This window comes from Artemia sp. Qi Xiang Cuo, chromosome 15 (genome assembly GCF_049724085.1).
Source record: "Artemia sp. Qi Xiang Cuo chromosome 15, ASM4972408v1, whole genome shotgun sequence".
Classification (NCBI taxonomy): Eukaryota; Metazoa; Arthropoda; class Branchiopoda; order Anostraca; family Artemiidae; genus Artemia; species Artemia sp. Qi Xiang Cuo.
In genome coordinates this window covers 51,210,934-51,228,825 of record NC_142808.1, presented here as the reverse complement: position 1 = coordinate 51,228,825, position 17,892 = coordinate 51,210,934, and the positions used below count along the sequence as shown (strand labels likewise).

The 17,892-nt window shown below is 35.6% G+C and overlaps 2 protein-coding genes across 2 annotated transcripts in view; both read right to left on the bottom strand.

Annotated features, from left to right (window-relative positions):
* Positions 1-485: 485 nt before the first annotated feature.
* On the bottom strand, positions 486-878 carry LOC148943824 (uncharacterized). The gene has a single exon (XM_089101250.1). The coding sequence runs from the start codon at positions 876-878 to the stop codon at positions 486-488; it is 393 nt and encodes a 130-aa protein (XP_088957376.1).
* Positions 879-1,370: 492 nt separating this feature from the next.
* The window catches only part of LOC148943823 (uncharacterized), a 61,820-nt gene continuing 45,298 nt past the window's right edge, over positions 1,371-17,892 (bottom strand). Inside the window, exon 8 of the mRNA XM_089101249.1 lies at positions 1,371-1,990. Within this exon, the coding sequence (XP_088957375.1) occupies positions 1,371-1,990 (620 nt within the window). The remainder of the gene's footprint in view (positions 1,991-17,892) is intronic.

The window sequence follows — 17,892 nt, the reverse complement described above, 5'->3', positions numbered from 1 at the left end:
GCTTACTTAGAGCTTAGTTCCTCCTGTGCCAATGGTGGTGCATAGGACGTCAACGAAGCCTCTACACTCGTCCTGAAGCAATGCTGCAGCGGTGACATCTTCCCATTCAGGTATTAACGAGGTCTCAGCCATCCTCAGATCTCGATCAATAGTTCGCCGTAAAGTGTTCTTTGGACGACCTCGTCTTCTTCTGCCGTTTGGTTTCAAGTCGTATGCTGTCCGAGGAAGGCATCCTTGTTTCATGCGGAGTACATGGCCTAAGTATGACCACCTCTTTTTCCTCAGAACAACAGTAATGAGAGGCTGTCCCGTTCTATTCCAGATTTTGAAGTTACTGACTCTCTGTTGCCAACTTATGTTTAAAATTCTCCTCAGGCACATATTTTCGAATGCAAGAATTCTCTTTTCAAGCTGCTGATTTAGTTTCAAGCTCTCACTAACATAGAGGAGTATGGATAGCCCATGGCTACCGAAGAGACGTAGCTTCAGTCGCAAGAAATATTTGCTGCTTCTCCTAATGGGCTTAGTCTATTGAAAGCTCCAGTTGACTGACCAATTCTGTCTTTAATCTCGGTCATTATTTCACCTTCACAATCGATCCAGCTACTCAGGTATTTGAAGTCCTTCACTTGTTCTAGACTCGTATTCTTGTGATGCACAAAAAGTGGTGAGCTTGTGATGGACATGCTGTTTGATTTGTCAACTATAATGCTTAGCCCAACATTTTCTGCATTTTCTGTAATTGTGTCAAGTAGCTCCTGTAACCTCTGTTTAGAATCTTTTAGCAAGTCTACGTCATCCGCGAAATCTAAATAAAATAGTTGCTCGCTGCTTACTTTTACGCCATATCCAGAGTTTCGTCTTAATATATAGTCCATTATAATTACAAAAGAAATGGGGAAAGTACGCATTCCTGCCGCACAACAGACATTATCTTGAAAAATCTGGTTGTGCCATTCCTCGTCTTAACGCAGCACTCATTGGCACTCACTTAACTGCATTGGGATATTATCATGCGCACTAGTTTTTCTGGTACCCCATAATACTTAAGGACTCTCCACAAGCATTCTCGGTTAACTGAGTCAAACGTATTTTCGAAGTCAATAAACAGCAGATATAACTTGTTGTTCCACTCTTTTGATTCCTCGACAAGCGTTCTCAGCACAAATATCATGTCAGAGCACTATCTACCTGTTCTAAAACCATGCTGCTCTTCTCGCAGATGTGTATCTAGTGCCTGTCGTATAGGGTAAAATATAATGGAAGCCAATAGTTTGCGCGGTACTGGCAGAAATTTGATACCTCTCTAATTATCATTTACCATTGTGTCTCCCTTTTTGAAGATTGTCACCAATATCCCCTTGGTCCATTCACGTGGAATCTTCCCTATATTCCATATATTGGTGAAAACGGGCGATCCGCAAAGAGAGGCATATTCTTATTGAATACTTTAGCATTTCTGCTGATAATTCGTCTATGCCAGTAGCTCGTCCGTTTTTTTTTAGCTTATTTGCTGCATACATGACCTCGGCAGAGCTTGACGGCTCTATATTTATGTCGAATTTTAAAAAGGGGGCATCAGGTATATTTTCTTGGTCACTAGGTCTCGGTCTATTTAATAGTTTCTTGAAGTGAACAGCCCACGTTTCGTCAATTTTATCAGGAACTGATAAAATCTCTCCATTCTCGTCTTTGACCAGGGTGATACTGCGGCTCTGTTTCCCGACCATCTCATTAGTTAGCCGGTTAACAGCTTTAAAATTGCTCTTTTTAGCAGCTTCCTCTGCTAGCGCGGCTTTATTTTCGAGGAAAAGTCTTTTATCCTTCCTAGCAATCTTTTTAATTTCTTTGTCCTTCTCCTTGTAGAGAAGCTGTGAGGCTGCCAGTGCACGCCATGTGGCAGCAATTAGTAAGGTCTGCTTAAGTACCTTACGCTCATCAATTAACTTCCAGGTCGGTGTCAGAGATCCACCTTTCGTTTGGTTTCTTTCTTAACCCCAGATTTTCTTCAGCGACCGTAGTGTATACACTTTTTACAGTGTCCCACTTCATTTCAATGCTTTCTGGTACGCTGGCTTTCACTGCTAGAGCATCAAGCTAATTTTGTAGAGTTATACAAAACTCTCAGCGAACCTTACGGTCATGCAGTTTATCAGTGTTGTAAGGTTTCTTTACGTTTGAGTTGGAATTGTTAGGGGGGCTTGTGTGTCTGAATCAATGTATTTGTATGTGTTTTGTCTCTCTCACTTTTTTTGCCTGTGTGTCTGGGTGGGTGTTTGAATATTCCAGTGCCTGTCTTTGTCGGGTGGCATGTCTGAATTTATGTTTTTGTATACGTTATTTTATCTCTTTCTGTCTGTGTGTCAGGGCCGGTGTTTGCTTGTCCCAGTATCTGTCTCTGTTTGTTTGTTTCTCTGAATTGTGTATTTGTATGTGTTTTTGTCTCTCTCACTCGCTTTGCCTGTGTATCTGGGCAGGTGTTTGATTGTCGCAGTGCCTGTCTTTGTCAGTTTGTATGTCTGAATCTATATATGTGTATGTGTATGTGTTTTTGTTTTTTGTCTAACTCTCAAAGCCTTTGTCTGGGCGGGTGTTTGCTTGTCTCAGTGCCAATCTTTGTCGGTTTGTATTCTGAATCTATACATTTGTATGTGTTTTTGTCTCTCTGACTCTCTTTGCCTGTGTGTATGAGCAGGTGTTTGCTTGTCCCAGTGCCTATCTTTTTTGTTTGTATGTCTGAATCTATTTGTTTCTCTGGGTTTCTGTATCTTTCACTCTCATTGCCTGTGTGTCAGGGAGGATGTTTTTTTGTCCCAGTGTCTGTCTTTATCGGTTTGTATGACTGAATCTATGTGATTGTGCAAGTTTATGTCTCTCTCACTCTCTAAGCATGTGTGCCTGGGTGTTTTTCTCCAAGTGCCTGTCTTTGTCGGTTTCTATGTCTGAATCTATGTATTTGTATGTCTTTTGTCTCTCTCACTCTCTTTGCCTTTGTGTCTGGGTGGGTGTTTGCTTGTCTAAGTGCCTGTCTTTGTCACTTTGCATGTCTGAATTCATGTGGTTGTATGCATTTTCGTCTCTCACTCTCTAAGCAAGTGTGTCGTGGCGGCAGTTTGCTTGTCCCAGTGCCTATTTTTGTCGGTTGGTTTGTCTGAATCTATATGTATGCATGTGCTTCTGTCTCTCTCAGTCTCCTTATATATGTGTCAGGTCGGTTGATTCCTTTTCCCAGGGCATATCTTTCTCGGTTTGTATGTTTGAGTTTAAATCGTTTAATGTGTTTTTGTCTCTCTCACTCTCTAAGCCTGTGTGACTGGGCGGGTGTTTGCATGTCCCGGTGCCTGTCTTTGTCAGTCCGCAAGTCTGAATTTTTTTGTGTATGTGTTTTTCTCTCTCTCACTCTCTCTGCCTGTGTATCTGACTGGCGTATGCTACCCCAGTGCCTGTCTTTGTAGGTTTGTATGTCTGAATCTATGTATTTGTATGTGTTTTTGTCTCTCTCACTCTCTTTGCCAGTGTGTCTGGGCAGGTTTTTGCTTGTACCAGTGCCTATTTTTGTCGGTTTGTATATCTAAATCTTTATATTTCTGTGTTTTTGTTTGTCTCACTCTCTTTGCCAGTGTGTCTGGATGGGTGTTTGTTTGTCCAAGTGCCTGTCTTTGTTGGTTTTTTATGTCTAAATATATATATCTGTATATGCTTTTGTCTCTCTCACTCTCTAAACCTTTGTGTCTGGGCAGATGTTTGCTTGTCCCAGTGCCTGTCTTCGTCTGTTTTTTTTTCGAAACTGTGTATTTGTCTGTGTTTTTGTCTCTCTCACTCTCTTTGCCTGTGTGCCTGGTTAGGTGGTTGCATGTCCGAGTGCCTGTCTTTGTCTGTCTGTTTGTCTGAATTGTTCATTTGTGTTTGTTTTTGTCTCTTTCACTCTGTTTTTCTGAGTTTCTGGGCATATGTTTACTTGTCACAGTGTCTGTCTTTGTCTGTTTGTTTGTCTGAATCTATATATTTGTATGCGTTCTGTCTCTCCCTCTCATTATGCATGTGTGTCTAAGCGGGTGTTTACATGTTTCTGTGTCTGACTCTGTGTGATTGTAGCTGTTTGTTCTTTTTTGAGTTATTAAAGTCAACTTTACTAAGACCGTACCAACATTATCTAGAAACACACAATATTCTCCAAATTTCCTTTTTAATATTTTCGATTGTTTATTTAATTGGACTTGTTTAAATAGACCTCTGAACAGGCTATGAAAAATCCAATTTATTGAAGTCAACTTTACTAGGACCTTACCAACATTTTCTAAAACCCAAGAAATTGCATACTAATTTATGATTTTAATCATATTCAAACGTTATTCAAAGAAATTTAGTTTTTTTCCTGACAAAAGATATCAATTTTGCCTATAAGGACGGCCTATATTTATTTCCGTATCATTATTTCTTATGTTCGATAGGGGTGGTATTAATTTTTCAATATACATATTAAACGAATTGTCTTTTAATGTTAGTTTTGTACATCTTTAATTTTTTTCGTTTAACTTAATCTATCAAAAGTTATGAGCAAATTAAGAATTATTGAAGTAGAAATTCTGACGTCGTTGCATGATATGTTTCCGCAACACATTTCTATCTGGCATCAGAGGCAAAATTTCTTATAGGCTAATTGAATATATAGAGGTTAGAAACGTAATTTCAACCTTTTGACGAGAAGAATATTTCATTCGAAATAATTGAAAGTTCCATCAACTATCTATGTGGGGATGACATAAACACCACAGGCCCATCGGGCATGGGTCTTAAGTTATGCAAATGAAGTTATGTTAATCATAATGAAATATACCAAAATGTGATGAGAATACAACACTTAAGTATGCTAGGCATTCATGATCATCAGTTTATCTATCTCGGTTTAGCGCCCTCTCAAAAGGTTCTGAAAATCTCTCTTGAACTCTGTCTCTATAACTAATTGTGGTCCCGTTATTATCTTTAAATGGGACAAGTTTGAAATTATTCATTTTAAAATTAATAGAATTTTTATGGTCCAAAAAGGTAAGGTATAGACTGGAACACTTAGAGTCCGTACCAGGTTAGTGTTTTTTAAATGTTTGGTTGTCTTTTCAGGCTTTAAGACAAAGATGTTCCATGGAAATTGAATAAAGAACAAATAAACCAATAGATTATTCATTTTAAACTCAAATTAACATTTGTTTTTTTGCTGTTCTGTTTTAAAAATTTTTAGGCAAATACAAGAAGAAAAGAATCCTTGGAAAGTCATGCTTCACTGCCTTACATGTTTAATTTTTAGTTTCAAGTTTCAAAACAAAAAAAAATTTCAGTTTCCAGCCTTTGTAAAAGAATTGAATATTTTTTTAGGATTTTTAACACTCTTCACAAAAACTTGAAATTTTTTAAGAAATCTAGACGACTGATCATTCGAATTACTGTGATCGTCAACCATTCGTGCAAAAAGTAAATTAGTTTTCCAAGTCTAAAAGTTGCAATAAATACTAAGAGATAAAAAAAGAAACACTATCTTTAATATTTCAAGCACTTTGATTTGAGATTATATACCATTATTTAAACTATATATAAGGGAAAGTACAAAAAACATCCTTCTCCCAGTTGTCTCAGAAATCTTCCAAAACTCTTGTCTTCTTCTTGAAAATGTTGTTTTTGCATCAAAAATTTTTAGAACATCAAGACATTTCTTGACGTTCTTCTAATAAATAATGAAAATAGTCTGGACTTTACAGTCTATAAGAGTTCAACTACTAACAATAAATATTTATCTTCTTTCAGATTATGTTTGCAATATCAAAGTTGGGTGGATCGTTTCTTAACCAGACTGTATTTTCAGTATTTGCTCTCTGAAGTTTATAGAGGAGAACTTTTCCTTTTTGAGAGAAGTACTAATAAATAATGGTTATCCAAAATGGTTAATTGCCCAAACTATTTCAAGAAGAACAAAATAGTTTCAGGAGATTTCTAAGCAAGTGTTAGAGACAATTGGTGAGAAAGATATTTTTGTACTTTACCTCCTGTTCAGTCTTAAGAAATTTCAGTCCCTTTTATCTGACATTTATCTGATTAAAAAAAAATTTGGTGGCCACTAGCCCCCCTTTCACGACTTTTTTTCCCCCAAAAAATATTCGATCAAAAGTTTGACATTCATTTTATGTTTTACTAAAAGTTCAAACTAATGTGCGTTTTAAGTTTCATTTAATACTTATTTATCTTAAGTTTGGTAAAAATTGTCTGTTAAGTTGTTAAATTATTTAGTCATATGCGGGATAAAACTGATGTTTGGCAACGACAAAAACAGGAAACAATCGGCAAAATGAAAAAAAAACCCACAGATTGTCTGCGTGTCGTTAGTTTACTTTTGAGTTGTTTAGGAAGAGAATTTAGTTAATTTAAGAGTTGACAAGCACGAAGCACTGTTTTTTATGCTTTACCTTTGAATTATTTCAAATAAAAATACACATTTGTATGAGTTTTCTAAGATTTTAAATACTATTTTAGGCCTCTAAAAAAATTTATATTGTTATTTAAACGCTTTATAAACATAAAACTTTTAAGACTGTGAGTTTCATAGGACTATGGGTAATCAAATATACCTTTGCCATTGCTACCCAAACCCTGGGAGTCCAAAACAGACGATAAATTGATTATACTGGAAACCCTCGTGCAACTAAACCCCCGTGCAACTCAACCCCATTTCGCTGAACCCCCGTGTAATTGAACCCCGTGCAACTAAACCACCGTGCAACTGAACCACCATGCAACTGAACCACCGTGTAATTGAACCAACGTACAACTGAACCCCAGTGCAACTGAATCCTCGTGTAACTGAACCATCGTGCAGATCATCGTGATGATCAGGTGAGAGAGTAGAATTAGTAGTTTCTCTGATAATTATGTTCGCTTTTACTTGATGAAATATTTTTGGCTTCTACAAAATCGAATAAATAAAAAGATAGAAAATAATAAAAGAACAATAAAACGGAAATGACATCCATGGACATGACGGTCTCAAAAATCAAGATGTTTAAAAGTAGCTGGAACTTGTTTGGATATATATTAAAGAAAAAGAAAATAAAAATGGCTAAAAAAACAGCCATTGTTGAATTTTAGAACTAAATCAAAATTTGGCTCTATGAAAAATTCACTTGGAATGAATTAAGTGTGCCTTCAAATCCTTTTTTAAACAAAACGATTTTCAAATGGAAATGTTTGTGTTCCGTGTCTTCTTAACCATGAAGTGTCTTAAATGACAAAATGACCCCTTACAGTCTATTAAACACAGGAAATAAGATTTAAACTAGTAAAAATCCTTTTCGGCTTTAAAGTTTCAAAATTCTAAAAGTGATAAAGAGTTTAAAAATCGTATATGCTTTGGTGGGTCTAAATGAATAGTTTTCTCTCTTATCCCTCTTTTCAGGTTTTAATTATATGAACTTTTAAAACAGATTTTATGATTTCAGTAAAGTGCAAAATTAAAACAAATTGAACAGTTGAAAATCTTAAAACCAAAACTGGGGGTATGTCAAATAATAATCTGAAGGGTTTCCAGTTTTATCGGAAAGAATTGCAAGATCGACGAACAGCAAATTGTTCAACGGAAAAACATCAATAATTTGTATTCTAAATAATACAAATTAAATAATACAAATAAGAATTCATGTTAGTTATATAAACTTACATATTTGCGTGTAGTTACGCACATGTTTCTATAGTCATTACTACTACTACTACTAATTATAATAATAATAATAACCTACAGCAGCACCAGGCCACCTTAGGCCAACACAGCTACGCACGCTCCTTCTCTATTAATGAACCTAATCTATTAATGCCTCTTTCTGTATACCCTCCCAATAAGTTCGCATTTCCTTTAAATCTTTCTTTCCGACATTCTCCCACCCTAACTGCAGACGATCTGTTTTCCGTTAGCCCTAGACGATTGTCCAAAAAAGACAACCTTCGTCAATCTGTCATTCTTCATCCACAGAACGAACCCTACTCAGCTCAGCCTTTCTTTCATTATAGCCCTATAAGCAGAATTTAACCGCAATTTTCGTACAGCCTATTGATTGAAATATGGTCAATAAATCCGGTACCCAAAATAATCAATAAACAAATTCTCTGGAAAACACTTAGCAGATCCTCATCCGTTTTTTGGAACTTCAATGCTTCAGAATCATATTCAAATATTCTAATATTCAAATATTCAAAATATTCTTCCGATATTCTTATCTTGGTTCACAGACTTATTTTCTTATTTTCCAGACTTTTCACAAATGTGAAAAACACAGTGCGCCTTGCCTATTCTACTCTTAGCATCTTCTCTGTTCCCACCGTCTTCACTAATAATACTACCAAGGTAACTGAAGCTATTCACTTGATCAATATTTTTATTATCCAACATTACCCTTTCATCTTCACTAGCCTTAGCCTAGCCTATTTTTCCTAGACTTAGCGACTTAGGCTGAATTAATTTTCGAATCTATTCTTGCATCTTGAACTCGCAATACCTCTAAAAAATTAACTATTTTGCTGCCAATTTCATTTAGGATGCTTAAGCCAGTAGTGTGCTATCAACATGTTCAGAAGGAACATTTGGAATATACATTGGATTGCATACCATATACGGACAGTAAAAGCGACTAGAAGACGATATATTCAAGCTATAATGATAAAATGAACTAACAGCCTGAAGGGAGTTGACCTTTTCAATAAATACAGATGGCACATAATTTTATAATAAATTTAAAGCCTGTCTTAATAACCTAGACTATGTAACCTATACGTTAATATATTCGAAATTAGAAAATATATAAAATTATAGAATACTACTTGATATTTTAGATAAATATACAAAGCACTATAGAAAAATATGTCAGTTTGAACATCGCATTCGAAGCTATAGAAGATTATTCACTCTGATAATAGCATTCAAATATGGACAATTTTAAATGAGAAATTGTAAGTACCTGTTTCCATCTTTATTGTAGAATTAAAAGAGTAAAATTATGAGTTACATATAAATCTTTTGCATAGCGCATAATAATATTTCACTAGTATACTCTACAATAGGCTGTGTTGAACAGACGCGTAAACTAGGTCTTGCCAAATATTGAAATTTTTAACACCTACTTGTTAGACAGTCATAAAATATGAGATTACGGGATTTTTGAACTATCGTTTAGCATCTAGGCAGGGGACCTACTGCTTAACTGCTTTCAACTTAGGTTCGTTTAACTTCATTTAGCGTGGTGGGCCACGCTAAGTGAAGTTAAATGAACCTAAGCTGTAGGCAGTTAAACCAATGTAACCTATCTTGAAATTCAGTTATGTTGCAATCTTAAACTATTACTGAAATAGATGGCAGCTCTCGAGGAAGTGACAACGTGTCACCATTTATACTTTTAAATGTAAAACTCACTGAAAGTTTTTTTTGATTTTTTCTCTTGCGGTTGCCCCACTGGTACTCTATGGTTGGTCATCACACAAAATTTGCGTCATGGTAACCTAAGTTAAATAAATCTAACTTAAACGTAGTTAACTTAATGTAGTTAAGAGGTTTTCTAACAGATAACTTGTTAGTGTAAACAGAAAAAGTGTTATATCTAAGAGAAATTTCTTATTTTTGATGGAGAGCTTGTTGCTATTAGGAAAATTTCTTACTATTAGAAAAAACCTGTTACTTCCGAGAGAAATTTGACAGTATTAAGTAAAACTAACAAGTTTTCTAACAGAAAACTTGTTAGCACAAACACAAAATTATTACTTTAAAGAGAAATTTGTTAACTTTGCCAGAAAACTTGCCGCTATTAGAATGGTCATGTGGCACGATAAAATAAAGATGATACAATCTTGAGTGACCTTGCTTCAGTATTAAAAGAGAGTTCACTGTGTCAACATAGATTTTCTTCAACAATTATTATAATGTTCGACGTGATTGAATCGGAATATATCGGACTGAAACATTCCTCGACTGGTTTTATTTTCAAATCGGCATTCCTATTGTTAGAGGTAAAATAAGGTGAAGTTTATAGCTAAAAATGGAATCTAGAATACAATATGTTTAAGTATGATAAAAAACGATGGCGTGAAACATCAAACTTTATGAACCGAAACGGCTTTTACGATAAAAGTATAAGACCATTGAATGAAAATGGTTATGAAATAAAACAAGTACAAGAGAAAATTCAAGAAGCATTCAGCTTTTTCGGTTTGCGAGCTGATTATATTAAGAACTGACAAAGCTGATTCCCACTTCTGTCCCTGAGGCCACTAATTCTTCTCCAAGTTCCGTCAATTCCAAGATTTTTTGTGGTTGCCTCAGTTGTAATCTGTGGCTGGTCATCAAGTATAAATACTTTATTATAAGTGCTCGATCAGAATCACTTGTAAATTGGAAGGTTAAATTTCTAAATCTTATTTTAAAAACAAAAGACGATGAAATTTTCCAAGAAGACGTGCGCTCATGATAAAGTTACTGTCACATTGAATGCCGATAATGAGAAATACTTGAATTATGAAACAAGTACTAGCTGCAATCTTATTAGAAATGTATGCGTGCGTTGTCATGACAGTAAGGAGTTAAATTCCTTTGGAATACCGAAAAAGTTCATTAATAATGTTGGTGGATATGCAAGTGACGTTTCCAGGGATGATAGTGCTCAAAGAGAATAGTAGTCTAAAACTTTTACTTGACGACGAAGGGCAACTTCATACTTATAGTGCTGGTAACACATTACCTTTTGATAAACCTTATCGTCATCTTTCTTGTATTAGCATTCGAAAGAATACAAGAAGAGGACAGGCCTACTTTTCTATCAATAGAATACTAATACTACTACTACTACTAACAACTCACCGCAGCAACAAGCCGTCTGAGGCCAACACAGCTACGCACGCTCCTCCTTCACCCCAATCTATTCAAGGCCTCCCTTTTCACACCCACCCACGAAGTTCCCATTTCCTTTAAATCTTTCTTTATGACGTCCTCCCACCCCAGACGGGGACGACCTGCTTTCCGTTTAGCCCTAGATGGCTGGCTAAAAAGAACAATCTTTTGCAATCTGTCATCCTTCCTCCACACAACGTGCCCTAGCCACCTCAACCTTTCTTTCATTATAGCCCTAGAGAGCGGTATTGAACCAAATTTTTTGTATAGCCTATTTTTTAAATACGGTCAGTCAGCCGGGTACCCAGAACAATCCTTAAGCAATTTCTCTGGAAAACATCTAGCAAATCTTCATCTGCTTTTCGGAGCGTCCATGTTTCCGAGCCATATTTGACCACTGTCATCACTGTAGCTTCTTATATTCTAATCTTGCTTTGCAGACTTATCTTCCTATTCTTCCAGACTTTTTTTAACTGTGAAAAAACACCCTGAGCCTTGGCTATTCCATATTTAACATCTTCACTGTTCCCACCATCTTAACTAATAATACTACCAAGGTAAGTGAAGCTGCCCACCTGATCAATCTTTTCATTACCCAACGTCACCTTTTCATCTTCACTTATTCCTAGTCTTAGTGACTTAGTCTTCTTAACATTAATTTTCAAACCTATTCTAGCACCCTGAACTCGCAAAACCTCTAAAACTTCATTCATTTTGCTCACACTTTCATCTAGGATGCTTAAATCATCAACATAATCTAAGTCCAGGAGACTTTTTCCTCCCCATTTGATTCCGTGGTCTCCCATTGCCATTCCTGTGCTCCTTTAAACAAAGTCCCTCAAAATAATCCATACAAAGGGGGATAGAACACAACCCTGCTTAACTCCTGATTTAATACAAAACCAGCTGCTAACCTCATTTCCCACCTTAACCGCAGCAGTGTTATTCTCGTACATAGCACTAATCGCTTTAATGTATTTGTCTGGTATATTATACAAGGATAAAACATTTACTAAAGCTCTTCTATCAACAGAATCGAACGCTTTCTCATAATCTATAAAACTGAGGACCAAAGGTGTTTGAAAACTCGGGCACTTCTCAATTATTAGCCTGAGTGAAAATTTGGTCGACACATCCTCTACCTTTTCTAAAACCGCACTGTTCTTCTCTTAAAACTTTGTCTACGGCATCTCTCAGTCTAAAAAGCATCATATTACTTAGTAATTTACTATCTACAGAGACTAGACTAATGCCTCGATAATTACCACACTCACTTTTATCACCTTTCTTATAAAGTGGCTTAATTAAGGGTTTCATAAACTCGTTAGGTACTTCCCTTTTCTCAAAAATCATATTCACAATCTTCAGTAACTTTTTTCTAACCTCAGAGCCACCATATTCAAGAAACTCATTTACCACTCTATCAGCACTTGGAGCCTAATTCTTTTTTAATTCTTTTTAGTAATGTTGCTAATTCCTCCTCACAAAACAAATTTTCCTTCACATCCAAGGTATCACAAACTTTTTCATTTTCCTCTATATCTCTTCCTTCAACTCTATCTCGGTTAAGCAAATTCTCAAAATGTTCGGCCCATCTCTCTTTAGTTTTTTCCTTATCGCTAATTGCAACCCCATTCTTATCTTGAACTGGGCGTAGTCCGGATTGACTACTGCCTCTCAATTTGTTAACGTGTCAGTACAATATTTTACTATTATGCCGTCTAGCTGCATCTTCCAGATCCTCGGCAAATTTATCCATGGCCTCAACTTCACACCTCCTTAGTTCATATTTTAATGATTTCTCCACTTTCTTTACATTTCTTTTGTTTTCATACAATCTATCACTCAAATAATTTTTGTACAAGTCCTTTCTCCTTTCTATTAAACAAAAGCCTTTTCACTAATATTCTTAGCTGCAGTTCTAGCTTTCTTCCCTAATACACCTTCAGCAACTTCACAAATTATTTTTCTAAAACTATTCCAACCATCTTCCACATTATCAAATTTTAAACCCTCAAGATTAGTATTCATCTGTTCCTGGAAAGTTTTTCTCAAATTCTCATTCTGGAGTCTACCAACATCATAGCCTCCCGGGAGGTAGTTACCCTTCCAAAACTTGAGCTTTAAATTAACCCTTGACACTACTAGATGGTGATCTTTACTTTTAACATCAATAACAGCACTTCTACATACCCTAGTATCTTGTAAAGATCCTGCCAGTCTTTGATTTCCTATAACATAATCAATAAGGTTTGCTGCCTTATCATATCATATCCAGATATCAAAATTGCGAGCTTTGTAAAAATAAGGTCGTAATAGACAATGAAACTGCAAATAAAATAAAAAAACACTAGCACGCATTATCAGCATGGAGATTAAAAATGATTTAATGAAAAAAAAATTCCAGGCAATTGTCAGTAGCATCATCATGGAAAGGGTTAAGGTGAAGTGTTCCAATAAAGCCTGCCGTCATAATAAAGTTATCGTAGCTTTGAATACTAGCAGAGAGAAATATTTGAGTTATGAAACAAGTTTTAATGACGATCTTATTGGAAATGTATGCGTGCGCTGTCACGACACTAAGGAGTTAAAGTCCTTTGGAATTCCCAAAAATTCAAAATTATCGGTGGTGCTGGATATGCAAGAATATTATTTCCAAATATGATAGTGCTATAAGAGAATGCTAGTCTAAAACTTTTAGTTAACAATGAAGATCAACTTCTTGCTACTGGTTGTGGTAATACATTACCTGTTGATAGATCCTATCGTCATCTTTCAGGTATTACCATTCAAACGAATAGAAGAAGAAGAAGACATACATGTCGTTGTAACCGTATCATAAGTCATATCATATCCGAGTGTCAAAACAGTGACCTATGCAAAAATAATGTCGCAATAGACAATGAAATTGCAAGTAAAATAAAAAGGGCATTGACAGATAATATCACCAAGGAGATTAAAGATGAATGATGAAAAACAAAGCATCATCAAACGTTACTGTTATAATCATGGGTTTACCAAAAGATGCAGTTCATGAAGCCATTATTATCAACAATAAAATGTATGACGAGGTTGTTAAAAGTTGTGTATACCCCACCTTCAAAAAAAAGGAAATGTTTCACATCTCATGAGAAAACACGATGAAATATTTTATGAGTAGATTTAAGGTGTTCATTTTTTATAATGATATTGAACAAGCAATTATTTCAATAAAATATTTTATTGCATTACTTTGTCTTGTTTCCAGTATTTTTAGGGTACGCTATCAACTCCGGAGAAAATTCCGAATTGAAGTATAGCCTTTTCTATATTCTATGAAAAAATTTGTCAGTGTTAAGAAAAACTTGCTACTTCTGACAGAAAACTTGATAGCATTAACGGAAAAATGTTACTTCTAAGAGAAATTCGTTATCTTTGGCGGAAAACTTGCTGCTATTAGAAAAAATTTAATACGATTCAGAAAATGTTGTTACATGCAAAAGAAATTTGATCATATTAAGTAAAAATTTCTTAGCATTAAAGAAAAAAGTTGTTACTTCTAAGAAAGAATTTGTTAGTGTTAAGGAAAAGTTGCTACTTCCTACAGAAAACTAGGTAGCATTAACAGAAAATTGCTATTCCTAAATTTGTTATATTTGACGGAAGACTTGCTGCTATTAGAAGAAAATTTGTTACTATTAAGAAAAAACTTGTTACTTCCAAGAGTAATTTGATAGTATTGAGTAAAACCTTTGTTAGTATTAAGGAAAGAGTTTTTGCTTCTGAGGAAATCAAGTCCCATTGTTCAAAAAATATATATAGAGCTTAATTTAGATTAATAAACTTATTTTTGGAGAGAAAAGGTTGAACATAACCTAGGGATGATGTAGGGGGTTTGCCATATGGATGAATGGCGTTTAATGGCGTGGTAGTGTAGGAGTGTTTTGAAGGTAGGTTATCATGATGGGTTTGCCTCGTGAAAAACTTGGATCAATGGGCTGAACGCATAATTTTTAACAAGAAATGTTTGAAAAATGTGTTGGAGGTGGTGATGTGACGTCAGGGGGTGCCACAGAGAAGTAAGAGTGTGGAATTATGGCATGAATTTCATTGAGTATCACACACTAGCAATGAAATGCCGAGTGGCGCCATTCAAGTAAAAACAGTGTTTAATTTAGATTCATGAGCTTATTTTCTGTGGGAAAAGTTCAAAATGTCCTAGAGGGGGGGATGAGTGGGTGGTGACACGTGTATGCCGGAGGGGTAGGCTTATAAAGCTGTGATGATGTGGAGGGTTTTGTGGAGCATTTTGAGAGGATCGGCTTGCAAAAAAAACATGAATCATCGGATCGAAGAATAATTTTTAACAAGAAATCTCTGAAAAATGTCTTAGGAATGATGAAGGGGGCGTAAAAGGGTGTCACAGAGCATTAAGCGTGGCACTGTAGCGTGAATTGCTTGGAGTAACACGTTTTAGCAAAGAAATATCAAGTTCCCGCTGTTCAAAAATAAAGAACAGTGTTTAATCTAGACTTCCTAGCTTGTTTTCAGAGTGAAGCGGTTGAAAAATGTCCTAAGGGGTGTGATGAGGGATGGTGCCACGTGGCTGATGGATGGGGAGGTGTATTTTGCCACGGTGATGTGAATTGACAAGGTGTATTTCGTAGGGATGGGTTGGGAAAACTTGAATTACTGGATTGAAGCATAATTTTTAACAAGAGATGTCTAAAAAAATGTCTTAGGAATGGTCAAGGAGATGTCAGAGGATGCCACAAAGCACTAATAGTGTCAAAATGTGGCATGAATTGCTTGGAGTGTCACACTCTAGCAAAGGAATGCCGAGTTCATACTGTTCACGTAAAAACAGTGTTTAATTTACATTCAAAAGCTTATTTTCGGAGTGAAACGGTTGAAAAGTGTCCTAGGGGGGTGATGAGGGTCGGTGCCACGAGTATCACGAATGAGGAGGTGACTAATGCCACGGTGGTGTGAATTGACAAGGTATATTACGAAGGGATGGGTTGGGAAAACTTGAATCACCGGATTTAAGCATAATTTTTAACAAGAAATGTCTGAAAAAATGTCTTAGGAATGATGAAGGGGATTTCAGAGGGTGCCAAACATATCAATATCATATATCAATGGATTTAAAAGCATATTTTTATTATGGAAATATCTCTAAATACCTTTGGAATAATGAGAGTGCCAGAGGGTACCGTATGCCATCCATAGTTTTCCAGGGTGACATGCATTGTCTTGGACTAGCACACTCAAGAGCTTAAAGATAAGGTGAGCGGTGTTATAAAAAATTTTTGGGAGAGACGGACTGAAATCTAACATCCTAGTTTCAGAAACGATGCATTTTCGTTAAAAAGCTCTTAATATAGCATAAATTTTACTCTAATATCAACGTGCCCTCTGAAAATCATTGCTAAGACGAGGATTGGAGCAGATTCTCACGATGGTGTGAAATCTAACATCCCACTCAAAGAAATGATGCATTTTTGTTAAAAAGTTCATAATAGGGCTTAAAGTGGCATCTAATATGAGCCGTACCCCCTGGTATTGCATGATAGGACCCCCGACTTTCTATAATACACGGTTATTGTTTGCATGTATTACGAAAAGCCTTTTTTCCCCTTTTATTTTCTGTCTGCCATGTTTTTTAACTGCTTTTTTCTCTTTTTTTAATATTGTTTGTAAATTTGCTTGAAATAATAAAACTTTTATTTAAAAGGTTTTTGTTATTAGGATTTATTATTTAGTACGAGTAAGGAGTTTGCATAATTTAAGCACTTCTTCCGTCTTTATTGCTAGAAATACATTTAGCGCAATTTTATATAAAAATAAACCTTCCCGGTCTTCATGATTTGCATGATCAATGTTACACCTGGCCAGGAGAAGACCATCATGATGTTGGAATCCCGGTTTCTGCTATTTAGTGGCACCTAACTACAATTTCACCCAAAGTAGACCAAATTCCTATTGATTGAAATTTCTGTGATTGCCGATTGATTTAAAAGCACCAAACAATTATATATCGAGCTTCTTACTTGCAGAGGAAGTAATTCCCAACGGAACAGTGCCAATTTTCCTTGGTAACCCGAGCGATATGGCTAAAATAAAGAATTAATAAACTATTTTAGTTAGTTAATACTAGGTTTTGTAATAATGGTCTGTTTCTGTAAGAAAACACACAAGCATAGAAAAAATGTATTAAATTTTGCTTGATTACCCGCGTGATATGATTAAAATGAGGAATTTATGAACGATTTCTGTTAGTTAATAATAGGTTTTGTAAAATTGGTCCGTTTCTGTAAGAAAACACACAGAAATCGAAAAAAATGAATAAAATTTTCCTTGATTAGCCGCGCGATATGACTAAAATGAAGAATTTATGAACGATTTCAGCTATTTAGGATTAGGTTTTCAATATAGAACAATTTGTCCAAGAAAAACATAACAACGCGCTCACTCTCCCTAGAATTAGCTGTTAGGACCTCCGACTTTCTATTATACATGGTTTTTTTGTATGTAGTACGATAAGGCTTTTTTTCACCTTTTTTTTTGTTTTGTCGGGTTTTTATTTAATTGTTTTTTTTTTTTTAATATTGTTTGTAGTAAGATTGTTTGAATTAATAAGACTTTTATTTGCGAAGGTCATTGTTTCTACTATTTATTGTTTAGGACAAATCTTCAATGCCTAGTTGTTTACGAAGCATTTAACCATATTTTAGTCCCCTCTCGCCTTTCTTAATAAATGACCAGGTGATAAGTCATTCTTAGTAATCGATTTCACATCTGGCCAGGAAAATTGACATGAGCTTGGAATCCCGCCAGATGTGTCATAGAATATACAGAGGCATGTGTTGCGACGTCACGGGAATGTTCTATTTCTAGAAAGCAATGATTAGGACAGAATACTGGGAATGGAACTTTAAATGTGTTGCTTGGAGCGCTTTTCCACTGGAAGAAAATTGATCTTTCGAGTCCTAGCGGGGTCA

Coding starts and splice junctions, on each gene's coding strand:
- LOC148943824 (XM_089101250.1), bottom strand. CDS start 878: ATGGACTATATATTAAGACGAAACTCTGGATATGGCGTAAAAGTAAGC.